Source organism: Enoplosus armatus, chromosome 7 (assembly GCF_043641665.1).
Source record: "Enoplosus armatus isolate fEnoArm2 chromosome 7, fEnoArm2.hap1, whole genome shotgun sequence".
In the NCBI taxonomy this organism is placed as follows: domain Eukaryota; kingdom Metazoa; phylum Chordata; class Actinopteri; order Centrarchiformes; family Enoplosidae; genus Enoplosus; species Enoplosus armatus.
The window spans coordinates 11,802,226-11,829,916 of NC_092186.1; the positions used below are offsets into that span (position 1 = coordinate 11,802,226).

At 43.3% G+C, this 27,691-nt stretch overlaps 1 protein-coding gene across 1 annotated transcript in view; it reads left to right on the plus strand.

Moving 5' to 3' along the window:
• sema6bb (sema domain, transmembrane domain (TM), and cytoplasmic domain, (semaphorin) 6Bb) overlaps positions 1-17,967 on the plus strand; it is a 59,326-nt gene extending 41,359 nt beyond the window's left edge. Inside the window, exon 16 of the mRNA XM_070908600.1 lies at positions 17,060-17,967. Coding sequence (XP_070764701.1) covers positions 17,060-17,967 — 908 coding nt within the window. The remainder of the gene's footprint in view (positions 1-17,059) is intronic.
• Positions 17,968-27,691: the final 9,724 nt, after the last annotated feature.

A 27,691-nucleotide genomic window follows, 5' to 3' on the forward strand; every position in this document is an offset into this window, starting at 1 on the left:
ACAGTGTACCAGCTCTTATTTGAGCACAAATAGTAATAGTTTTCCTTAAATTACATCACCCAAAAACTATTTTCAGTATCATTTTTATTTTTTATTTAATTGAATTACTTTCACAATAAGTACACAACTTTGGTTTACACCAGACCTTTTTACCTTGTCATGTTTAACCATGTGAAACACATTCTGCCTTAGAGGTGCGCAAACAATCTTCTCTAACTAGTTTGAGCCGATCCCCAAAACACTGAAACATGATGATGCAACATGAAAGTGTCTTTCTTTAGACTTGACAAAGGTCCTTCCAGAGCAACAAAAGACATGAACAGAACTGCTTTACAAGCTGTGTAGTTTTGGTTAAATCCGGCCACAAATATGAATATCATTTTTCACATGTGCACACATCAAATTAATCAGTTACACAGAGATGAAGGTGTGTGCAGTGCCCTGATGGCGGCTCCTCTGGGACCGGTGTCAGATAGAGATGCACTGTCCTGCTCCCTGGCCCTGCCTTGGAGGAATATCTGAGCTCCTGATCCCGTCATGAAATACGCCCGAGCTGAACTCTGTTGACAGAGGTGAGCTCTGTTGTCTCTGGATGAACGAGAGCTGCTGGGTTGGCATGGCAGGAGTGTGAGGCAGCATCTATCTGATGGCTGCCACCAACACTGAGACAGCGCTCTGTCTCAGATATTGTGATGAACTCGGTGCCGCGGCCTATCTTTTCATCATATCGCTTTCTTTATTTGACACTTTCATTGTCTCTGATATGGATGCTTTCCTCTGTGTTTCCTGTTCCTAGTTAACGCTGAGTCCATCTTTCTTTGTCTTCCTGTAAGACAAAGATTCTTTCTGCCATCTGCAAACGCAATATTCAGTCAGAGGAAGACAGAGAGGCGCAGCTTCAATGAGCTTGTTATGACAAACTGTCACTGACACCGTTAAGACTTTGAAAACTGCCTCTCTATATGTGTCTGTCAGCATCTTCCTCTGTGCTTCTCTTCATGTGCCTTATTCTTCATGTACACAGGACACATACTGTACATCTAAACACCAACACAAACTCTTCAGGGACTTGGATTGGTGGAATAGACAGTAGACTTTTGAATACTGAATATTTCACATCTCATTCCACCTCAGTATCTTGACCCAGCAGATGGCAGGTGAGATATGGTCTGGCCTATCTATCTTCCTTTAGGGAAATTCAGCAATCTCATTTTCACTCTCCCTTTGCTTACTTCTTCCACGAAGAGGAGTCTCTTTCTGCAGCTGCATGTCAAACTAGATTTTCCCTCTCTGGCCTCAAGTCACGATCAAAGTTCACACACACGTCTTCAACAGTCAATAACCACAAAAAATATATTAGATTATTATAAAATTATGGTTTGGAAAGAGGTAGTCTCGCATAGCCAGATCTCCACACTTTGCAGACAGGTCTGGTTCAACCCATCGTCGTTCTATAGTAAGGGAAAAAAACACTCTGGCTTGTTTGTTTTTCTTTAAACCAATCACAATCGTCTTGGGCGCAGGATGCAGTGACGATGCACTTGCAAAATAGTGTCTAGGGGGGCCCTGGCATTAAAATGGTTAAATCCCAGCTAAAGATAACGCCACATAAAATAGTAATTTAAATGACATATGTAGACTATGTTATACAACTTTTACTGTTGAATAAGACAAACATAACTTGATCATCTGTGTCCTAGAGGTGAAGCCTACCGATATTTTAGTTCTGGAGGACCTCACAGGACCCATTAAAACCACAGTAACGCGCAGTTAGTAAAAGGGGAGGATCCCAGCAGCCTACATCCGGTGAGTCAGACTAAGTATGAGGTAACAGGTAAGGTTAAAGGGTCACTTCAGTGGCTCCCAACCTGGGGGTCGGGGTGACTCAGTGGGTCACAAGATGAATCTGAGGGGTCCAGAGATTATGATTACATTATATGACAGGAAATAAGGAAAGACCTTGGAAAATGCTTTTCACAGTTTGTGATAAGCATTTAGATATGAAATAAATAGATCCTTTTTTTGCATCGGAGCCTCTTTTTTTATTTTGTTGGGTGGGTTTTGGCAAAAATCTGACACATATCTGAAAACCTTGCCAAATAAAACCGATGCTGTATGGATAGATGAGAAACAAGTTGTTAGTTAGCTGGTTATATTCAGTTTTTCAAGGGGAAACTATGCTAGCTCTGGCTTTGAAGCTTGTCTGAAAAAGAACAAGCCATTTATTGTGCCATAGTCTTTGCTCCTCTGCTGCTCCGGTGCCTCTCCTCTCCCTCATGCTTCATCTCTCTCCAGTCCCAGTCAGTGCTACACTGATTTCAGAGCAGCCTTGTCGTCAGACCTCAAAGGGAGATGGATGGACGGCCTTACTTAGAGCCCAGCTAACTGCCTCCCCTTTCTCCTTAGCCAGAGAGAAGCAGTTGCTGGAGGGAGAATCGATTTTCATCTCTCCTCAGCCCGATGGCAGCCGAATAGATATCAAGGGTGATTCTGCAAGGGGAAAGGGATTGGGCTGAGGAGAGCGAGGATGGGGGAGGGGAGGCTGGGTAAATCAGATCCAGGAGTAGAGAGCAGAGCAAAAAAGAGATTGAGAGATCACAGGAAGAAGCCAAACTTTGAGGATGGAAAGGGTGAAACGGTTCAGGGGATCAGAAGTGTGGAGTCATAAGGGTGAATAATAAAAGAAGCAGAGTGATGGAAGAGAGGACGGAGAGAGCGAGGTCAGGCGAGGAAAGAAAGGAGAGGTGGTGGGGGTAATCACATAGGAAACGGCGAGGGTGAGGGTGGATGAAAGCTTTGAAAAATGGAGGGAGGTGCAGGGAAGGGAGAGGAGCAGCTGTTTTCATGGGTGCTATGCCGAGCCGGTGTGACAAATGGACTGAGAGTGCCACCGGCGTCTCCTGTGTCACGGCGCTGTCACTGGCCTTCTCAGTGGGCTTGTGGCCAGGCTGTAACTCTGTCGAGGTGATGTACACCGCCTGCCTCATATCCTCTTAATCTTCTCTTTTCTTATATCACAGAGCTGCTGCCCTTCTCCTTACTTCACGCTAGAATCTGCATCTTTATTTTGTATCATTCAGTTTTTAGTAATGTCGTCATGAAAGTCGATGAAATGAGCAAAATGTTGCAAAACAAATGTCTTTCTACAATGTCAGACGACCACAGTGGCAGATCAGTTTCATTATTGGAAACTATATGAGGAAGTCAAGTGTAGCTTTGGGTATGCCATGTGGTTATGCATGGCTGTCTCTGCATTTATTAGAAAACAAGAAGATCACACAGAAAACACACACACACACACACACACCAAATATTATTATGTGCCGACATGCCGTTCCTCTAAACCTGCTCTGATCAAAGCGGAGTTTGGAAGCACGTCTAATTGAGACGATGTGTTGTGGGTGGGACACTCTGATGAAAGAGATGAGGTCAGAGAAATAACTGGGTTCAATTATGTGCGTGTGTGTAAGTGTGTGTGTGTGTGTGTGTGTGTGTCTAATGTAGGTCTGTTAGCCTATAGCCTCTACTTTCTCTGAGGCGCTAAGCAAGCTAACTTTGTTGCTGTTTGGTAATTTGGTGGGTCCAAACAAACACACTTGGGCCGAGGGGGGTGAAGTGACGCAGCTCTTCTGGCATGAAACTGCGCATTTCCACCTGCTAAGACCACATTTTATTGCAAACACATGCACAAACAGTCATCTTTAAGACTTTAGTATCATCGGCGCAAACACAGCTCACACAGGAAAAAAACTTTCATGTATGATCAAAAGACCATTCTCAGTGCAATTTTTCACTGCTTTTAGGATGAACTCTTCACTTGATTTAACACCTGTAGCCGTCAAACAGAAGCTGGAATAATGTTTATTCTGTCTGCAGTCTGTATTTTGAGCAATATGATGTAATGCCTGTATTTACACTGAAGTCAAACAGTGTGGGTACATTCATCAATTATTCAACTATTTCCCACAGAACTAGGATTTAACACAATAGATACTCAAACTTCTCAGACTAATAGACTATAACAAACACAGACTTCATGTTCATACTGTTCGGTAAGATTATTAGGGGTATAAAAACAGTTTCCTTATCAATGATCTTTGGACATTCTTTACTCCAAGCACCATTTTTATCTGGAAAAAGAGTTTCGTTCTCTAAGCTTGTCGAACTGTGTTGATTGCAATGAAGGAAAACTGTACGTCACCCAGTATATTCCTACAAAAACAGGCTGTGGCTGCACAGACATCACTTGATAGGAGAAGAAGTCATTTTTGATTTTAGTGTCTTCAGGGGAATTGTTGATAATAATGCCAGACTTATGTTTTAAAAAGGGACATAATTTGCCCTTGGAACCACATTAAGAGTGCTGAATAAACACATTTGGGCTGCTGTGTACATGTAATTTGGGATTCTCTGCCTCTTGAAGACGTTTCCTGGCCCATTATGAAACCGACGGACGTGATTGGCCATCAGTGGAACTTGTAATGAATCGCACTAATAAAGTATCAATTTCTGCTTCAGCCTCTTTTTTCAGTTTTGGACTGCGATTGCGCCTCCGGTCTCTAAAGTTGCATTATTTGGTCATGCCCACTTGTGCCCAGAATTTGAGCTGGCAGTTCTGCTTACAGGAAAATAGAGCCATTAATGTCTGTGTGTGCGCAGTCGTGTGTGCCCTCTAAATTAGTAGGCTCTCCACCGTGGACAACTCAGCCAGCGTGACAAACTGCAGCTGGATTTATGCTGGATTCAGTTTTAATGATGTTTGAGCAGCACACTCTCTGCTGACAGAGATCCCCTAACTAACTCTGAGTTGGGTTGGGGTGGCGGGGGGTTGTGTGTGAGTTTGTGCATGTGCATGAGTGTGTGAGGTGAGCATGTGTGGACGTGCATGTGACAGGTAATATAAACCATTTCTGTAAACAGCCTAATGAGTCAGATTTGGTTCAGGCGTCGACAGACACTATAGGATGTCAGATCCACTTACGGCAGGTTATCTCGACGTGTCGATTGGCTGGCTTCAGTTTTTCCAGGTTGTGACCCTTGCTGAAAGGCGGATCAGTTACAGCATAAACGTGGGATAAACGGTCTGTCAAAGCTCCAACTTCTCTTTTTTAATTTGCCGTGAGGGTCTCTTAAAACAAGAGATTCTTACATCCAAATCATGTTGTTGTGACCCTGCATCAGCCTCAGACGCCTGAACCTCCCAGCAGCACTGAGCTAAGCTCTCCTTCATTTTATTTTGTTGTTTGCAGGCCTTTTGGGGGAACGAGTCAAATTGTGTTTGCACAGACAGCTCATCAGCTAAAGTCAACTCTGTTAAACCAGCCATCAAATAGGAGTAGGGGGTGACATGTAGAGGTGTGTGTGTGTGTGTGTGTGTGTGTGTGTGTGTGTGTGTGTGTGTGTGTGGTGCTGTTGCTACAGGAGACACATCCTGCTTCATCACACTCCCTCATTGTTCCAACTCAACACTTTTCTCAAATATCTGTTTCCTCCCTGTTGATAAGAAACAAGAAGAGGCTTTCCAGCAAGTGCACGCAGCCCAAACACTCACCAACACACACGAGCGTTCACACTCTCACAAACACATTTGCCACCCGTTTTTGCTGTGAACTCACTCAGCCGTAATGACACAGCTAGTGTTTGCCACAGTGTGGCTACAGATGGAAGCAATTATGACGCTGTGAAAATATTTCCCAAAGAAAGGCAGTGTTTTGACTGGCGGAGCAGCGGGATGCAATCACTCAGTAATTGAGGTCCACTGAAACATCAATGGGACGAAAGGCAGATTGGAGATTCCTTGTTGTGGCGTCATGTTAGAGCGGATGACGATCACCGCAGAACTCTGGTGGCTGCGATGTTGTGAGGAGCTTTGTGCAGGAAAGAAAATTTGTTGCCAAATTTACGGCCGTGGTCTCATCTGATTCCATTCTAATTGGTGCGGTTTGGAATGGGGCCTCAGTTGAGGCTTAGGAGGGGGAACCCATAAAGCCGACACAGTTCTTTGTATTTACATGGCAGCTAGTTAAAGCACAGGGTCTTACGTCTGCTGATGATAAATGCGTTGCCCTGTAGCTTGAACCCCAACAGAGAGACAGAGACAGGAAACGAGAAAGAAAGAGAGGGAAGCATTCGCCACAAGTAGTTCATTTTTCTGTTTGATGTGGTCTCCTCTTTCAGACGGAGAGAAGGCTCCGTAACCTTGACGCCACAGTCGTCCTTTCTCCTCTCCTAACTCCCTCTGCTGTCACTCCTGCAAGTCAGACACCAAGGGCAAAGAGGGAGGGAGACGGAGAATAGACAAGCAGAGATAGAGGAAGTGTGGTGTGTAGCTGTGCATCCCCAGACGCCAGACTGTGCTCTAACTCACACATCTCTCCCACCCCGAGGAGCTTCTGAGAGGCTTGAAGAACAGAGCTGATCCCCTCTGTGAATACTGAGGCTCGGCTGATGAAACATGAGGACCAGTGCACCTTATAACAATTGACGTGTGTGTGTGTGTATTTGTGCATAGCAGCAAAAAATAAGGGAAGTGGAGTACTGTATGGCGTGTGTGCAGTTTTCGGTGTAGAGATGGGGAATTATTTTAGCGAGCTCTAAGAAGATAAGAATAGCAGCCTCAGCCTCTGGAAAGCTTGGCGAGGTGCGAGGACTCCTGAAGGGCTTCAGCTTCTTTCATCTGACTTCCTCCTCAGAGTCCTCACATCTCCTTCCCAACAGCGGGAGCCTCAGAGAGAGCCTTGAAAAACACAGGGGGGGCCCACTGACCCCTCAGCGAGCCACAGGTTCTCCCCGATAGATGTGTTTGTGTGTGTGTGCATAGGGTTGCCATCTTCCAACGAGTGCTTGAAGTGAGATTTTGGGTGGTGAGGGTTGTACACATAAAGCTTACAGTTACAGAACCGATATCAGTAAGACTCATCGTTTTTTTGTTTTTTACTGATTTACAACACACAAAACTTTAAGAGAAGCCCATCAGTTTAAATCAATATTCATCCTGATTTTATGTACACACACATCCAAAAGTTGTTTCATGTTGCAAGAGGCCACTGATCACTGCCGTTCACAGTAGACAAGGTCCTTTAGTGACTTTGACAGCTCAGAAAATGCTTCAGGTAATAGAAATTTAAGAGAAAAAATGAGTAGACTCAATGCAAATGAGCTGCTCATTATGAGTCCCTCTGAGTAATTAACAAAATTATAAAGTTTTTAAATAAGATAAATAAATACAGACAGATTCCAGGTCGTAGAAAATTGATGTCACATATTTTCACGAACCAATCAGGATTCAATAACATTTGAATCAAAATGTGATGACAGTTGTTGGGTTTGTCATAAATATTTAATGTTATGGAGAAATACAAAAGTTTTGCAACCAAGTGTTTAAGGGCTTTAATGACTGACATTAGTGCTACTGCTTTTTTTGGATTAATCAAAAGGCCATGACCTTCATAACCTGTAATTGTAGGGCACAAATAAAACTGATTGCAAAGATTTCATCAAATAGTACGTCTTGACAAAATTGGAACTTCATTTTATGAAATGGTCACTGATTAGTAGAAGCAGACAAAATCCAGTTTCATATTCAACTAAAATTATACTAAAATTGTGGTTATATTTAAGCATGTACTGCTTTTACAGGTAAAATTATGCATGCAGGACTTATAATGGAGTATAACCCGAAAGCGGGAGCACTGTCAAGACCAGGATGTCTGTCTGTGTGTGTGTACACGATTAGATTAATGTGTGATCCAGATGCCAGCCTCAAAAAGAAGGGGTGCACGTGTGTGTGTGTGTGTTAAAAAGATGGAAAATGACAGATCGGCACATTAAACATTGTGTGAGGGGGAGGGGAGCTGGACATGTTCACCACCAGCTGAAGCCACTGGCTCTTTTCACTATCTGCAAAATTCAACACCAGACATGGCGTTTGAGGAATTTGGCTGAACTTGCACACACACACACACGCACACACACACACACACACACACACACACACACACACACACACACACACACACAAGGGGAGAGAGAGAGAGAGAGAGAGAGAGAGAGAGAGAGAGAGAGAAAGAGAGCTGATGAAGAATAAGGTCCTCGGGCAGGTCTGTGGTCAGTGCTGAGTAATAGTTGCCCAACAAAGTGCATGCAGGACCTGGAGGCGCTGTGTGATGCCTCAACAGAGAGTCCTGCAGCGTGACATCCAGAGTACTGTAACTACTCTCCACTCACACCACTGGGGATTGTTTTTGTGTCCATCATTCAGACAGAAATCGACCACGGTGAGTTCCCCTAACTCCCTGCATCAAACAACACTTTTCCTCCTTTCTGAAACACATCAATAATTCTACTGCGCTTTTTTCACACTCCCTCTCTCTCTGTTTCACTCAGTCACACTCTGTCTCAATCTCCGTCTTTCACTTCATTTATGTTTCTCTTCCCTCCAACGCTTCCTCCCTGCTCTTTCTGTCTTTGCCACTTCTCTCAGCCTCTGTTTCTCTGTTTACGTCTTTCCTCTCAAGCCCACTCTCTCAGTCTGTCCTCTGTTAGCCTCTTCCTATCTCTTTCACCCGCAGGTTTGTTGCAGCGCCTCTGTATTGATTACCTTAAACTCCAGGTCAGCTGACAGGCGCCGTGATTCTGAGCGATCATTCAGCCCAGGCTGTGTCCTGGCGGCACGTCCACCTGCGAGGCCTTGGCCTGTGTCATGGCGGAGACATTTCATTAAAGACGGCCCGTAAATTAACAGAGCAGGCGGGTAGCTGAACGAATGGGGCAAGGGTAGTTTCAATCAGCCACCCAGATGGCGTGCAGCCCCCGACATGAGGCCTGATGGTTTAATCATTCTGTTAAATCTTCAGAAATTTGTATCAGGAACGAGTCCAACACTTCAGCGCAGGCAGGGGATGTGGACATAAAAACAAATTGGCATGTGTTTTCAGCTGGTGGGCGTAAAGTATAGCACCATACATAGCTCTGATGTGATATATGGATGTAGCATGTGAGAAAGATTAAGTTGAAATTGCCTGGTTCATGATTTGGGAATGAGAGATATGAGCCCTCTGGGCACAAAGTTTGACTAATGCTATGCGGACCTGCTTTCCAATTTATTGCCTGCGACATGTTTGTGAATATTTATTATTGCTCTCCACAGTTTGCTTTTTGGCTTTGCACCTAAAATGAGAATATCAATTACCAAACGAAAGCACAGCCAACCCCGTAACCCGTAAATTACAGGATATATAGAGGAAAATAATAAAGACTACATCCTACTGAGAAACCCACATATGTACGTATACACACACGCGCTCTCATGCACACAAAAGTCCCTGGAAAACAATTTATTTCACCACAGTGTCCGCCACAGCCCAGTTGCTTTGCTTGGATTGGATGCAGCTGAAACTGCTAACAGACTCGCCCTTGTTAAGCTGCCTCTCGCCAAAGGTTGACCAGATTGGGAAAACAAGGTCTCCTGATATAATTGAATCCACAAATTCAATGAGGAACATTCCTGACAGCAACACGTGTGCATGGGCTTTGAAAAAACATTTATGGGGAACAAAACAAAAAAGTCCCATAGCTTTTGATTACACGGCAGCACTCCCCCAAAGCAACTCTGGACTGACCTCATTTACCCCAAGCAGAGATCTTTCTATAAACATGACAAGGGAGAAAGAAGCCAAGATGAGGAGAGGCAAGAGTTAAAAGTTAAGATACAGTGGGGAAGAGGGGAATGTAAAGGCAGCAAGAGAGTCGTGCAGGTATGTAATTATGCAGTCATCATCGCAAACCTTGACTCTGAGCCAGCCGAAAGCCTGATCTGCCCTCGCTAATAGACCCAGCTGAAGACCTGAATCTATTAACAGCAGGTTTTTTTGGTGGAGATTTTATGGAATTTTAATTGCAAACACATGGCTGGTGCGCATAAATGTTTTAACATATTGATTAGACAGGCACGTCTGACTGGCCCTCAGGAGCTGAGGTTGGGTTGTTTTATATATATATATATATATATATATTCCCTTTTTTAACTAGGGAGTCGTGCAGAGCTCTCCAGCAGCTTTCCTCAGCCGAGCTCTGAAAACGCTGTCAGGGAGGGACTGTAAATGGTTTTACAATCATCCCGAGAGTAAACACGGTTTACGAGCAAGCAAGGTTTAGTCCGAGTAAGGAGCTCTGCAACGTTCCTGCAGTTTCTTTCCATCCTCGAACACAACATTGGTGTTAGCTTCGCAGCTCACAACATGAGGTGTACTGTGTGTGAAAAAGAGAGAGAGGGATGCAGTAGTGGAAGTAGAGGGTGAGATATATAGTGTATCTGCTGAAAGAGAAGTAATGGGGATGGTAAAAAAAAAAAACAGCGGGAAGGAGGAAGACTTGCTAAAGAACAAGAAACAAAACAGAGCCTGCAGTCTTTCACAGAGGAAAAGGAGAGGAGGATAATGAGCAAAATCACTGAGCCATGGGTGCAGGCGGTGCACGCAGTCACTTATTAACACACACACATATTCATACATCTATGCACACTTATTCACACTACGGCGCACATGCTTGTGCCACGTGCATCACTGCCGTCACCGTGCGCACAAACACATTAACATGCAGAGAAATGGGGGATTCTGGAGATGAAAGCCCCTCAGATCAGCGGCTGTACGCTGACACAGTCGTAACCTATCAAGCTCAGAAGTGTGTGCTCGTGGCATCGACAGGTCCACCGGGATGCTGTGAAGTCTCTTTGTTCTGTTTTGATGTGCTGCGTTTCTAATACATGTATTCCAACTCTCAAACTGCATAAAAGTTCCCATGCCAGGTTTTTGATTAAGGAACTTATAGAACTGTAGGAAGCTTAAATAGTTCCCAAATCAATTTGTTACCACCTAAAATAGCAGTAACACCTCCAGACAGTCATCAAAACCCATGCAGAAAGTGAGCAGGGGGGACAGGCTTCTTCATATCATTTTGTGTTCCAGTGATTATTACGTACGCTTTGGTTTTACCTCTAAATAAAGTGGTTTAGAATATTGATGCCCAACCTTTGTGGCTTAATAGCCAAGCGGTGCATACTCACATCCCTTCATCACAAGTTGCATATATCTATGAGTTTAGAGGCATGGACAGGTAAAACTCTCCAATAGTTCGCTAGAAGAAACAACAGACTTGAGACAAATCAGAAAGAAATGGACTACTTTGGGTGGTAGACATACATTTTTCCTCTTAACTTGTTAAATATCCCTTGACTCGGATTCATCTTGCGATCCCTTGAGAGGTCGCGACCCCCAGATTGGGAACCATAGGTTTAGATTCTGTGGCTGATCGTCTGAATGCTTGAGTTTCTTGCCAGACTCCATCGTAGTGAAGCTCCAGTGTTCCCAGATTTCGGTAATTACTTTGATGAGTGCATTACTATCATATCCAATAGAAATGATGGGCAAAACCATGAAAATTAGACCCAAGTTGTTATAAAACGTGATTACTCTTTGGATGTGTGTTTCTAATCAACATCAACATCACTGATGCTTGGTGAAAAGTCATCCTCCTCCCCTTCGTCTGACTCCTCGTCTTTATCTCACACACACATGTTCTCAAGGCCATTGTCGAAAGCACCGCCAAGCTGCGAGCATGGGCCGAGGAGATACACAGAGTCGTCTGCCAGTGCTCTAATCAAGGGAAATGTTTAACAACTGGCAAGGAGCTAGCAGGGCTTTTCATTAATTTCCTTTCCTCACCGGCTGAATGGAGGGAGGGAGAAATGAGAGCGGAAGACATGAGGGAAAACTTAGAGGCAGCCACAAAACTCACTCCGATTAACATGACCACAGCTGTCCCGATCGCCGTGTAACGGAAGCATCACTTTGTCGCGCCGACATTAAATTTGATCGTGCGGGAACGACCTTGATTTGAAAGCGTGCGAGCGAAAGTTTCTTTGCTTCTCGTTTTAAATTTTTAAGCCATTACTCCCATCATGCCGCCACCCCTGGTGATCAAAGGAGTGGTGGGTAAGAGAGGGAGAGATATGGAGAGAGGATTAACAGCTAACAAGAGGATTGGAGGGAGGGAAGGAAGATACAGGGTGTGAAGGAACGGATGACTGTGGGTTAGAGACAAAGGAAATCGAATACCAAAGAAAAATTGAATCTATGTGCGAGCTCCTTTGTGCTTTGAATGTGACAGTTAACTGACGCTATATATATATATATATATATATATATATATATATATATATATATTGTGTAGTGTGTTATATGTTGTACACAAATATCAGTGTTGCTTTCAACAACAGTCTTTCCAACCATCCATTTTTGGTACAAACTAGGTCTCTTCCCTCCTCCCTCCTCTCTCCTCCTCTCTCTCCTCTTCACCTCTTTAATCCTCACTTATGCCTTCCTGTCCTCTCTACTCTTTTCTTCAGCCGTCTCCTCCTCTCATCTTCTCACTGCTTTTGTTTCAACTGTCCTCCTCTCTTGTCTCAAGTCCTTTTCTCTCCTCACTTCTCCTCCCTATTCCTCAACCTATATAAAATCCCTCTCCTCTCCTCCTCTCCTCCCCTCCCCTCCCCTCTCCTCTCCTCTCCTCTCCTCTCCTCTCCTTTCCTCTCCTCTCCTCTCCTCTCCTCATCTCCTCTGCTCTCTTCTCATTGTTACTCTGTAATTGGAGCTGGAAACCTCAAGACAAGCGGCTCAGTGTGCGTCAGGCTGACAGGCAGGCCCGTTGGCTTCTATTAAGCTTTAATAAGTGAGCAGGATTGGAAGAGGAGGGGAGAGTTGAGGGGAGGAGAGAGTGTGCAAGCTGTTGCTTCTACTGTCACCTCTCGGTAGGATGCAGGAAAACCTGCCTGCTGCCACACAAGAACACACACACACACACACACTACGAAATCTATCACTCTGTTCATTTTCATTTTCTAAAGATGAACCACTACATGTTGTGCATCCAAGAAAGTCAGAAATTATGAAATAACTAACATAACTGAGTGTCCATGTCAAAGAGAGAGAGAGAGTTAAGGAAGCATATTGAGTGTAAGAGGGCCAGTCTTGTTCTACAGCTAAAACGCCTATACACACACACACACACACACACACACACACACACACAGAAAGCCATACTAATACACACACACACACTTGTCAAGACCTCTCCTCTTGCGTGGAGATGACAGCGGTATTATTGCACCGTGCAGAATTTAATCTGAAGTGCCACACAGCAACTCTGGACCACAGTTGAGGTAAATGCTAGAGAAATATCTACAACCCTGCCGCTGAGTTCAGCAAGAACAGTTCCAGATGTGACGTGTGTGAGAGAGGAGATTTGTGGTTTTACCCCGTTATGTTGCTGCCTTGTTCTGAGTTTTCTGCGGTTGCAGCGCTGCATTTCTGTTTACAAAGTCATCAAGGCTGCGGTTTATTGAAAAAAAAAATGAATCAATTCATTACCTGACTTTTCAAACTCCTCCGGCGTGTGTGTGTGTGTTTGTGGACACTGTAAATGAACATGCTGGTAACCTCCAAATGCCTTTCTTTGTGTCGCATCTGCTGCCTCCAAGACCAGCCTTTTTACTGAGGAGAGCAGCGATAATGTAATTGAAACTGGCAGCCTTTCCAAATTGAATATTGAACTGAAACTTGAAAATAAATACAGCGAGAATCAGGTCTATGTTTAGGCTGCTGCAACAAAGATGCCAACAATGTGTTCAAGGGGAAAAGAACTCCCAATGAACAAATGCCAAATTCAATGTAAACGAAGAAGAACATGAGTGCTTAAATGAATACACAACAAGTAAAGCGCCGACCGCGCAGGTTAGCCTATGTAACCACGAGCGGGCTGCAAGACAGCACGAAGTGTGGAAGGATATGTCGCAAGATCCGAATCATGAGCTGCCATCTGTGTTCAGAGCAATTTTGAGATATTGAGCAATCACATTTTTACTTCACGTCGGGCAAAAACAAACCTCCTAAATAAACCTTAATACTCGATTTAAAATGCATAACTCAAGCCACACGCGAGGATGTACTTCAGGAGATTGTTAAATCAAAAAAAACTTCTCAACAAGCCCTCTTTAGATCAAAACATGAGATGAATTACATATATTATTCCAAGATTAATATTCAGAAGCAGCGATGAACCAATGGAAGAGGAAGAGCAAAGAAAGAAAAACAAATGTAAAGGAAATGAGGAAAGAGGAGGTTGTGGCATCAAGCAAACAAAGAAATTAAACACAAATATGCTTTAAGACCGAACACATTCCCTCTGATGAAATGTGAAATGGAAGGATTTGTCCGATGGTGAACTGAACTGGACTGTGCATGTCGCATAATTAGCAGGCTGTAACTAAGGCCTGTGTCCACGTGCATCACTGTGCTTATTGGTGTGGTGATAAAAGACTAATTAGTGCTGAAAAGGACATTGATTGACCAGCAGGGCTGCAAACTTGTTGAGAGTATGGACTCGCATCGATAGTGTCAAGGATCTATTGTCCAGGCTTTAACGTGGAATTGTCAGTGACAAGGGGGTCGATGAATAGTTGGATATAATTCTGCTCATTTGTTACCTGGACTCTTTAGAGTGCAGTTTTACTCTGGCAATGGACCAACTATCTGAATGAATAAAAGAAAAATACAGACAAGGTTCCTCTCCCCTTTATATTAAACCTTTTTGTTTGGTCATTATTGAGTCGATGCCATATTCAACCTTCAGATCAGGTTTAAGCCACTCCACCACTTTGCTCCAGACTGAAGTATCGCAACAATGGAGAATAAAACTTTGTACAGACATTCGCTGTCGCTGGATGAGGAACATTGGGTTTGGATCCCCTGACTTTTCCTCTAGCGCCACCATGAGGTTGACATTTGTGGTTTAAATATTGGATGGATTTCCATGAAATTTGGTACACACATTCATATTCCCCTCAGGATGAATTGTAACTGTAATGTTTATTTAGCCACATGTCACAATGTTAATTTGTCCAACACTTTCAAATGCCAGCAAAGCTATTTATAATTATATGAATAATTCCCATCAGCTCAATAACTCTCAACAGCTGTACTTTATGCTGAGTGCTAATTAGCAAATATTGGCATGGTAACAGGCTAAACTAAAATGGCAAACCTGCTAAATATTACTGTACCTGCTACCTGTTATCAATGAGAGCATGTTAGCATTTAGCTCAAAGCTCCACTGTGCCTAAGTGCAGCCTCATAGAGCAGCTAGTAGTCTATTGTCTTGTTACCACATTTGAGATTCTTTCTTTTTTTTCTCTTTGTACATTGTGAGGTCATTGTACTTGTGTTTTTGGAAAGGCTTTGGGCCAAGGCCACCTAGAGAAATTAGTGTGCTTTTTATTTCTTTTCTTTGAGATCTATTTCTAGCAAAGCACAGTTGCCAGCATCTCCTCAGAGAAGGAAATAGTGAAAACGAAGCCTGAGGTTTTATTTAGTAGCCGTGTTATTGTTTTTGGAAAGAGGGGTTACTGTAGAGAGCTTTGAAAATGGGATTTATTTTTTGTGCTCAACAAACACAAACCAGCTTTGAGCTCTATCCTGTTGGGACAGAAATGCCGCAATCTCCGAAATTTCCATGAAACTAGATAGATGATAGATTGATGATAGATGGGTAAGAGTAGAAATGTTTTTTTTTTGGTGAACTGTCCCTTTAATGTGTACAAGAGCACAGCAGTTCAGCAGCTCACAGGGTTTTCGCTGCCATCTCCGAGCTTAATGTCAATGTGTAGAGTAACACTTTAGTATGCCAAGCCACAGACCACATTAATTAACCAGGCTGTATTTGCACCACAACCAGCTCCATTTGTCCCCATTAAAAATGAATTTGTCAGTCAATAAAAGCATGTTTGTTTAAAGAAAACTGCTGCTGTTCTCTCTATGTTCATTCTTTCTCCCTTTCTTTGTCCTGCTCCTTTTTCTCTGCTGTGTATAAGTGAGTAAGTGGCTCCCAATGTCTATTAATGACATCCATTTATTTTCTGTGCGAAAGGATTTATTTCACCGTCCTTGTGGAGACAGTCCTCCCTCTGCCGCTATTGGTGTTGTAATTTAACAACTATTACTCTGTTTGTCTAAGGCCCCAAATGTTCGAGTTCGCTTTAGGCAACCTCTCTCTCTCTCTCTCTCTCTCTCTCTCTCTCTCTCTGTAACACCCTCCTCTTTCCTTTCCTTCTTCTGCTTTTCTCCAATCTGCTTCCCTTGGCACAATTTCTTTTGTATTCGTTGGTGTTGGTCCCAGGAGCTCACACAGCAAAGAACAACTTTTCTTCTGGCATTTTCCTAATTGATCCGTGGCAGCCAGCACTGTGGTCTAGCTGTACTGATATCTTCAATTATTCATAAACAGTTCTCTCAGAGGGAGTTCATCTCATGTTCTTATACAAAAGAAATACAGAAATTTGTGGTCTTGTCTGCTGATATGGTACCCTTTATCTATAAACACGACGCATTATGTTCATCCTTGCAAAGACTTTGGCGTATAGATGCAACAAGGGAAAAAAGCACATTTAATTGAGCAAAAAGGAGTATTTTTTTTTATAAATTCAGAGCTTAGAAAAGACATTCAGGTGCTTCAGGTCTTTACTGTTTGTACAATAGACAAAATGCTGAACAGAGAAGTATCCAGAGATGTTTTATTTAAGCCTAACTGACAATTAGATGTACTGTTTTTAATCAAAATACAATAGTGTATACGACACAAACATCAAGATGGGAACAGAGTTTCTCGGTATAAAGCATGAAAACTTTAAACCATCACTCACCATTAATGTCAGACTTGGCATCTCTCCCCATAAAGCTAATGTTGTGAAACATGTTAGGGTTGAGAGCCATTCTCAATCAGGAAGACAGTTATTACAGCTATTAAAATCACCATCCACTTTACGTAATGAAGGCAATTAGCCAGAGCTACCTTGGCTGAAAAGCATATGACCATTCCCACCCACAGAGGGGAGAGAGAAAATAGGCCATTTTGTCTGGCTGTTTGTTAACGCCCACATGTTAAATACAGGAAATACTGATGCTATTAACATGGTTCCACCAGTTGACTGATTGTATCTCTCTCTTTGTAGGAATCCTGCTCCAAGAGAGTTTCATGGAGGAGCCTGATGGCCTGGTGTCTGTAAACCTGCTGGTGGTGTCTGCTGTTTCAGCTTTCGCAACAGGAGCCATCCTCTCTGGCCTCACTGTCTGCTGGATCATGAGTCACCGCCACCGCCACTCTCGAGGCTCTGGGTCCAACGGCGGCCGCCGCAAAAGTGACAAAGAGCAGAGCATGCTGGGACAGGGCCGCAGCGGGTCAGTAATGAGCGTGACAAGAACCAGCGGCGGTGAGAGGCGTCGTTCACAGGCAGACAATCCCTTTGTCACGCCCAACGGTTGGCCTAAAGGAGAGATGGACCCAGGCTTGCTGCCCACCCCAGAGCAGACCCCGCTGCAGCAGAAACGGGCCATGCGTCTCCCAGACACCGACTGGGACCAGAGCCAGACCTTCCTCACCGCTGTGGGGACACCCTGCCCCAACAACTCTGTCATCTACTTGAGCTCCAAGTTCCTGCATGGAGGTGGAGGGGGTGGAGGGATGGTCCGGATAGAGGACCCAGGGGAGGTAGTTCTGCCCCCGCACACAGAGCGCCAGCGCTACCTGATCCTAGCCACCCAGAGAGGGGAGCACGGTGGCAGTCGTCCCAGCGGCACCCTGAGGAACTCAGCGGGAGATTACATCTACCCCGCCACGCCGCAGGACTCCCCCGACCGGCGGAGGGTGGTTTCCGCTCCCACTCCCCACATGGACTATGGGGAGCCTCGCTGGAGTCACGAGGCACTCAACTACAACAGCAACAATGGAGCGCCCTATCACCCCCAGCGTCAGGGTCTCATCAGGCCAGATATGCACGGGCCTCGAGGGCTGGGAGAACTGGCTGACTTCAGCCATCTTCTAGGGAAGAACATGGGAGAGCGCACCCCCAGTGGCCAGTGAGGCAAAGTACGTGAGCCCTGGCACCAAGCTCTCTCTGAACACCCATTCCCTCCAACAGCAGACTGGAATAAATCAACCCTTCAGACTCACTGTCCCGGTCCAACCTTACCCTGTCTGTCCTCTCTCACTGTCATTCAATGTTCTGACGTCATTCAGCTGACTGAAGAGAGAGACAGAGAGAAAAGAAACAAAGAGAGAGTTGAAAAAGAGGAGAAAACTCTCCTCATGTCTCGCAACCCTCTGCTCTTAATCTGAGGTGCACCCCTCTGCTCTGTAAGTGGTACGACCCGCAGAGCTTGACTTTGACACCACAGGACGAACAGTGAGGTAAAGAGAGGGGTGCAAAGGAAAGGGAATCTTCTCAACATGTGGGGATTAAACAAAAAAAAAGACAATTTCGCTTGCAGCGCCAAATGTGAAACGTCTCCCTCCACCATTTTGTTCACCGTTTTGACACCATGGATCTTCTTTGAGTGTGAAATTTTGTTTCTGCTTTTGTTTTTTTGTGCCAGTGGCATCCAGCAGACAACAATGTGCTTTACTATGGATTTCAGATGAGACTAAAGCTGTTGTAGCCGTGCCAGAGGGCAGTGACTCTCAATGAATCATGCAGTGTGTGTATGTGATTGTGTGAATGTGAGTGGCCACAACAACCCCAACAAGTGTCCTGTCTTAACTGTGAAGTATAACTATATAATGAAGTTTCTGTAAGGAGGAGTTAACATTATTTTACCCTTTTTTTATAAACATTCACAGAGAGACAAATGGTATGTCCCTGAAGCTCTATGAGTTTAGCAATCAGAGGTTTTGATGGTTGACCAGTGGCTAGTGAAGGGTTGAGACTCCCTCATTTTTGTGATCCCCAGTACCTCAGAAGCAGTACTGAACACAGCCATCAGGAAGTGAAAGAAAGCAATAATAAGCCAGAAACACATAAGGACGAAGGTAAAGCCAATTTAATTTGATATTTTATAATATCACTCTTTTAGTTTAGGGATATGAGAAGGAGCTGGGCACTGGGAAAAGGAACAATATTGCCCCTCCATTCTTCCCTCCCTAGCTGCCTCTCAGTATGGTTGGGTCTCTCTGACCTGACCTGAGGCCCCCCTGGGCTCCGCAGTCCATTTGAAGGAGGGAATGTGAGCTGTGGCTGTCTGGACGTCTGACTGGGGCTGTGAGGCCCGGCCGCTTGGGAGCTCCATTCAGCCTCTTCTGCCCGACACTGAGCCTCTTTGTGCCCCAGAAGCAGGAGGAGACTGCGGCAACAAATAGCCGTTAAGAGTCAGGGCCCTAGCCCGGCACCACAGCCTAGCAGAATATCAATGAGGAGGACAGCAGCTCCATCCGTCATGTGAGATGTACCAACCAGGACCGGGCATCTCTTATGCTTAACCCACTCTGGTGATTCACTGGTTTGCTGGGGCAGGGAGGAGCTGAGGGCTGAGGCTGTGGCTGAGGCCAGGGTTGGGGCACTGCTAACAGTCACAATGGTCATCCCTTGTGGCTTTATCCCTTTCTGTCTTTCAGTGTGTTTCACAACAAAAGCGGGATAAAGAAAACAGATGGGCATGGGTATACATGGGTGTGGAGTTTCACTCCGTTGTCTGATCTTTTTCTGTTTGTCTGTTCTCATCCGTTCTTGATTCAAATGTAGATCCAGAGATAGCTTTAGTTCATCTGGGTCATGGTGTGGTAGAGGTGCTGTTTTCGTGTGTGTCCGTCTGTCAGCTTGTGTGTGTGAGTCTCTTTGGATTTGTGTCCTTGAATGCGTTACTCATATTGAGTGCAAAAAAACTGCTTTGATCAGTTTTACTCTCATTCTCACCCTTCTCCTTTTTTTCATCCCTGTTCCTGTCTCTATTGAGCCATTAATATTGTGGAGCAGCCCTTTGCTTGACATTCAAAAATCCGTGCTAACAGTGTCGGAGCCCTACGTGGGAGAGGTGTATGCTATACAAGATACTGAAACCATTATACTTTACTCAAAGAAGTGCAGCTCAAATGGAGAACCTGTGCTCTGCTCAGTTGAACACTCGGGCTGGGCATTGTTTGAAATGTTTTGATCCTGGTGCCGATATGACACCTTTCAGTTTTTGCGTCTGTAATTAAAAAACATGGTTTAAATATACTTTTTGCTTTATAGCATCTTTTAGCTTATTGTTTTGGTTTTCAGGCCCGCAACTTAATTGGTTTGGTTCACTCTCAACGCTCTGATCATTGTTTTCAACCTCAGCTAGAAGCTGTTTTGAGCAATAATGCTGAAGTACACTACTTGGTCAGCACCAAAAGCCACACAGACAGAGTTAGCAACTAGCTGGTGAACATAGTGGATCATTTAGCAAAAATACTAAGGTTGGGTAATTGGGTTTAGAAATGTTTCGATACTATGGCCAATACAATAGCAAACAATACTTTTATCGATACCTTACTTACTCGATACCTTAAAGTCTTACCTTACTGAAATAATTAATGTTTTTCTACAACACATTTTCATTCAACAACAAACGCCAAAGTAATGACGTTGTGTAAACACAAGCAAACGTACAAGAAATAAGTTAACAAGGTTGTAAATCTGACCAAATATTCATACCAGCTCAGTGCTACGGACACATCTCGGTTGGTACTAAAACAGTATCGAGGTTCAATAACCAGCCCTAAAACATAATACACAGCCAGAGATGGAGGTGCTGCATGAGACAAGCCAGTGAAAGAGATTTATGAAAGCAAGGACAGAGGAGGAGGTCGGGCGGGCGAACATGATGTTGCTGCATTACCGCCTCACCACATTAGTACAGTGTATTCTTTACACATTCCACCCTGAAACAGGTCATTAGTATTGAGGATACGGAGCCCTCCACCAGCCCGGCAGTTCATCCCTCCGTCTCCATCTCTGCTGTGACCTGAGTGCTGCTTGTCTCTGTGAATGTGTGTGAACAAGGTCTCTCTCTCTCTATTGGCTGGCCTACCCAGCCAGCCGTGTCCCCGCTCTGCATCTCCTCCGGTGTTTCACTAAACATGCTTGATTAGGCAAAGTACATTCCCGGCCCTCTAATGGCCTGATGAGCCCTTGAGAAGATTACTACAGACACATCAGCCCTGAGAGGGAGGTGCACGTACAACCAGCCCTTTACCCCTCCACTAACCACCAGCCGCACACACACACAATCACATGCATACACACAAATGTTGTCGGCCCTTTAACCAAATTCAGGATGCAATTGAATTAAGATCAGAAATAGAGCTCAGGCTTGAAATAGGCCGACACTGACGGGTTCGAGGAAAGGTACTGTACATGATGTTATCTTACTGACTGCATAACTCGATTACCTTGGTTCAACATTACAGAGCAGCTAAAGAATTTAGGTGAAACCTCATGGAAGTCAGCCTGTTTATTAAAGCCATCATCCTCCCTCTTCTTTACATACTTCATGCCATTCCTATTCCTCCTCTTTCAACAGCTGCACTTTCTCTTCTTCTTTCAAGTCCCTTTTTATTGTCAACAGACTCACGCTATCTCTCTGCACACGCACACACATCTCTATCTAATGTAAGCCTGTGCTTTCGTCCCGTTTCTCGCTACTAAAGGTTAGCTGGTTAATTTAATGAGTCGGTGACAGAAATCACAGTAATTCACAAAATCCTTAATGTGTTACAAATTTTTTTTAGACTTTTTTTTTTTCAAAGCCTCTCATGCGGGAAATTGCTTTCCTGTGCTTAGAAATTATTTTGTTTGGATTTTTTTTTCCCTTAAATGCATTGCCTCCAGTCCTACACATTCTCCCTCTTTATCTCCACCCTGCGCATATCCACAAACACATGAAATTCCCACCCAGCCCTCGTGACCCACTGTCTGTTTTTCTTGTTTATCATGTTGTGTCTGTGTGCTTGTTAAAGAGACCACGCCTTTGTGTGTTGGGGTTGTTGGTGGCCCCAGTGATGCCCCCCAGCCAATAACTGCCATCTTGCCCTGCAGTGCTCCACTGTACTGTATGTGCTCTATGCCCTAAGAACGAGTCCAGAAACTGAGGCTAACTTGTATTAAATCCACCGTCGCACTTGGGAGTAGTGACGTGAAACTGCTCCCTTCCAAGCCAACATACAAGAGGAAAAAGCACAAAAACAAGGCGAAAACAAAATCAACATTTGCATTTTTGTAAAGCTGTAGATGTATTTAGTCAGCATTGATCATTTTTGTCATGTTTGTTTTTTTCTATAGTTTGTTTCTGTGGTAGATATTTGGTTTGCAATTATATGGAATATTATTGTATATGATTTCAATTTCAATTCTCTGTTGTGCCGGATTTGATGATGACAATGAAGACGAACCTGATGACTATCATGATTATTATTATTATATTGACAGACAATGAAGCAGTACTGTGAGCAGCACTGAGGTGTCCTGTTTGGATGCTTAATCTGAAAGGAAATGGTGGAAGAAGAAGAGGAGGAGGAGGAAGAGGAAGAGTGAATGAACTCATACAGGCTGAAGTTCAAAAAGAGATTCTACTTGTCTCCTGCGGAGTGGAGCCTCCTGCTACTGTGAAGGACCCTGCCGTCCCGTGGCTCTCGCCAGAGGCTGGCCCCCCCCCCGTTGCCCCGGGGTCCTCGGAGCCCTCGCGGCATGCTGTCATCAGATGGCAACACATGTCCCTACTACGTGTACATAACCTTGATGCTTACATGTAATTTAAGTGCAGTAGCTGCATGACGACACAGCCTCTGTGTGTGTACAGAAGTAGCGACGTGTGAATTTGTACAGTACATGCAAGTGTGTGTGCTTGTGTCCGCGAAGAAATCTGTCTGTCGTCACGCAAAAAGCAACACGTGCATGCACCCTCCGACAACTGCACTGTACACACATACACTGCACACACATACACTAAACACGCACACACAAACACACTCCAGCAGTTGTTCACCATTCTCCACATTGTCCTGAGCTCTGCCTGTCACTCCGCATGGAGACTTTGCTCTATGTCAACTTTCTTATTCTAATAAACCACTCAGACATTGACCTCTACAGTGTCATCATTGACTATAGTGTGTTGGACTTCCTCAACTGATTTGTTATTATTTATTTATAATCTCATAATAACCTAAAACCCAAACCTGTAACACACTGATTAATGCAATGTGAAATTTTCAAAGTAGAGTTTCAACTCTACTTACTAATTCGGCTTCATTTTGTCTGGTTAACAGGGAAAGTTTATTCATTTTGTTTTTGACATCTCTGGTTCCCTAACTTTAAAGTTGAGCTAAAAAAAGAAAAAAAAAGTTAGCTTAGTTAGCTCTAGGCTCCTCAGTCAGGCTAACAAACGGACTACACTGAATAGCAACATATCCGGTCAAAGCCTTCGAAATAAATGGATTTGGAAAATGGAAAAACACTACTCAATAAAATGTGATGATGTGATTATATTGAGATGTCAGCTGAAGTGAAAACAAGAGGTGAAAAAAACAAGTTATATTTTGGCTGCTCAATGAAAACCATATAGCCTATCGTCATATTTGGTTATTTTTATGTGTTCCGATAAACTGAAGCTCAACATACTAATTTATTGTTGGAAAAAAATCTCCTGTCACAGGCTAAAAATATTTAATTAATTAAAAAGGAATTGCCACAAAGCTAAAAACAAGGCTGACAGTGAGACTGAGATACATGGTTTTCATATACAGTGTACTGAACTCGAAGCTGCACATTGTGCAGGTACTGAGTGTAGTACCATCAGTTTTCATTAGAGGGAGCTATTGCTCTGTAAGATACATTATGACTGTTGCAATAAATGCCTGGAGCAAGACTTCTGCATATTCAGTAAAACAAAAAACATAAAACAATAATAAAAATGTGTAAATCAGTGAGAGGAATTGTCATTTACCTGTCAGTTCATATTGCTTGGTGTAGACAGACATTTACATCACTCTTACTGTACTGTTGCTCCTCTCCTCCACCTCTCCCCCGTCCTCCCCACCCAGCTCTTCATCTCTCAGGGGAGCCTATCAGGCCATTTCACATCTGTTCAGTGGTGGAGGACCGTGAGGACCTGTCAGGGGCTCTCATTCGCTGATGTTTTATGGGACTGAAGCCCTCCAGTGCTGCAGTATTTGAGTGATAGGAATGGAGGAGGAGGAGGAGCGAGGTGGATGGTGATTGCGTCCGACCCTGTGTGCAATTCCTCAGGAGCATTTGTGGCATTCTTGTTCACTCTCCTCTACAGATTTAAGGTGACTGCATGTGCCAGCTCTGGGATAATTTACAGCTTGTTTACACCCGGCCCATGTCGCATCAGATCTGTGGAAAAGTCTCTCTATCTATCTATCTATAGATATCTATCTATCTATCTATCTCTTCCTTCCTCCCTGTCCTTTTTTCCTGTAGTCACACACACACACACACACACACACACACACACACACACACACACACACACACACACACACACACACAACACCACACACACTCATTATGAAGAATCTGATTAATGAAGAGGCTGAAACAGTGCCAGTGGGTACTCTCCTTGATTTGACTCTCTAGTCCACAGCTGAGCTCCACGTACTGCCAGCTGTCATCCATCTCCATATTTGGACTCCAAATACCTACCTTTTCTCAAAAACTAGCAATGCATTTTCCATACTTCTTGTAGGTATACAACAACTAGTCGTATTTAGGTATTACCACAAACATTTAGTATGTGTCAGAGGCCTGGTTGTTGGTTGTTGTTGGTTGTTGTTATATTGACATCAGGGAGTGTGAGGCAATCAGCGCAATAATATTGTGCAAATGAAGGGTTTTATTTACTCAAACGTCAATGCCCAAACCATTAACAAACCACTTTAACTTGGCTATGAAGACATTTAACAGTTAATAGGGCAAAGTGATGCAGCTCTTTCTAGCCTCCTATGAATTGAGATTTAAATCAGAAATTGAGAAACAGGCATTAACACACTAACTGAAACATTTTTACTTGTCTGGCCTGACAGCAAACACTGATGAAAGCTGAAACACGTTGGCCACACAATAAAGTTTTCTTCTTCACACCACAAGTGCTGCTGGACTTTTGACCTCTTCAGACTTCTTTCCTTCTCCATTTCTCCATGCATGTTCACCTGTCACCTTTAGCCTGTTAACTTGCTAACATTCGCTAATTAGCACAAAACACAAAGTACAGCCGAGGCTGATGTAAATGTCATTAGTTTTGTACGTTTTTGGTAGTAGACAAAGATAGTGGCGCTAGATGAAGAGTGAGGAATCATCAAAGTGATCAGAATTTATTACCATTGCCATCCCTAGACCGATACAGCTATAGCTGAATAGTTGGTTCTGACCAGTTACCACACCTACAGTATATAGGTAAGTTAATACCAAGGCAGAAAGATCTCAACTCATTACTAATAACAAATAAAGTCAGTATGATATTTATGAAACAACATAACTTGTAAATGACTACTGTGAACATCATCTCAAGACAAAACAGAGGTAACATTAAGTGGTTTGGGGAAGCACAACTTACCTGTGTACCTGAGAGACGTGACAGTTATGTGGATGAGACAAAGCTGAAGACAATGAATCCAACAAAATACTACAATGATATTTGATCAGTGTCTTTTCTGCCGTTGTTTCTATCTATGTATAACGTGACACGCTGCTCATTAGTCAGACAATATTTCTTACACAATAACTATCATCACTCATAAAACCAAGACCAATAATTATTAGTATCAGAACAGTGTTTTATGCGTTGTTTCCAGATGGTGACTCTGATTCAACATCTTCACTAAACACAGACTTATTGACTCTAATGGGCCCATCATCTGTAACATATGCAGTGTGCAGCCAGTTCTTCCACAAAACTGAAAAAAGAAAGATATTGCAGGTGCAACAACAATCTGTACCACTAGGGGGCAGTATAAGCTGCTGAAAAAAACAGTTGAGCTGAAAGCACTCAAATCTATAAGAGTAAATTTAATTATTCCATTTCTGTCCTTTTATCTCCTCCGGCTTTTATTCTCAGGAGGCTCAGTGGAAGATCAAATCAAACCTATTTAAAGCGTACTGCGTATTTTTCAAGAGTATTTCAGTAATGTTAATGTTTTAAATATTTTCACTAAATGTCTGGAATGTAATAACAGATTGAGAATTATGCAGGTAAGTGAGAAGAGACAAGCACAGCAATAAGAGGCAGATAATGAAATAAGAACCACAAGGGATAAAATGTATGAGATGGGGCTGTGTTGACAGACAAGTCCATCAAATCTAATTTGGCTGTTGGAGTGGGAGCAGAGGGCCCCCAGGTGGACATACTGTATGGTGAGAGGCACAAAGCAGAAGGTGTGACTCATTATTGCTTAGATTAAAAAGGGGAACTTTTTCTATGGAAGACAGCAATACAGGCAGGCATATAGAAATGTTGAGCTTTATGCATGAATGCTGTTGTACCAGTCAGAGACTTTGTTTTGAATCATATGTCAGCATGTTACAGATTAACTGGTGGCACCTTGTCTGTACATGTGTTGAGGTTTGTATATGAGGACACCAAATGTAATTGTAAAGGCTCAGTTAGCTTGTCCACATGGAGGTCACAATGAAGACAGCTACTAAACGTGTGTATGTTAGTCTGCTGAAGGACAATGTGTTGGAGAAATGTCTCTGGAAGTTAAATTAATGCTGAAGGTCAAATATCTATCGTATTTTTTCTTTAGGTGTTGATCAATGCGAGCTTTCGTTTATTTTCTATCCAACAACCTCGCATTTAGAGTTACAAGAGGAAAGTAGACTATTTCAGTTCACTGCAGTAAGATAGTTACCCTCAGCTGACCACATATTTAAATCACTTTATTGGAACTACTCAACTATGTATGAACTCAGAAAACCACTGTTTATTTGGAAGACTGCAGTGTAGCTGTCAGGAGTGCTTTGCAAAGCCTACTACTACTTCCTTTACATCTCTGATTTCTAACTGGAGTTTGATAGCCGCACATTATGTGCAGTAACCCCAGCAGTCATACATGCACATCTGTGTGTCGCAGAGAGCGCGTAGGGCCTAATTACAGTCAGCGGCATGTGTGGCTGTGTAGGTGTAATTGGAAAATCAGCAGGGTTTGTAAGTAAATGTGTAGACCTAATTGGCATGTCAGCAGGGTGTACAGCTGCACCCAGTGCCAACAGTGCAGGCGTGACATAACACATCCACATGAACACAAACACCACTGAGGTCTTGATTATTTGTGTTTTTGTCTCTGCAGTTCTCCGCAACACGGCAAAGACATGAGACAAAAAGATGGTTTATCTCTGCGGGGTTAGATACAGCGTGTGAGCTGTAAGTAAACCTTTCTATCCTTCCAGTGCATTATGGGCTGTATTTCCTACCGTATGTAACTTAAGTTGTGAGAAGGAAAAGACGGTATAGTTTTGTTATCTGCATGTCAAATATACAATTGCTGTGTTCTGGAAAAATTCACTAAAACCATTTCTCGCTCTAAAAGGAAAGATTTTCAATACAACAGTTTTATCTATCTGAAAGTATGAAATTGCGATTTAAGTTTGACCAAAATGTACATCATCAGTAGTTTTCTTTTACCTTTTATTTTATGTCTTATTTAACTATTCATCTATTAATGTTGTTGCCTATGCTTTTATTTAATTCAGTTTTACATATATATGTGTATACATATACTGTATGTCTGTTTTTTTCTTCTTTTTCTTTCTTTTTCTTAAATAAATAAATTG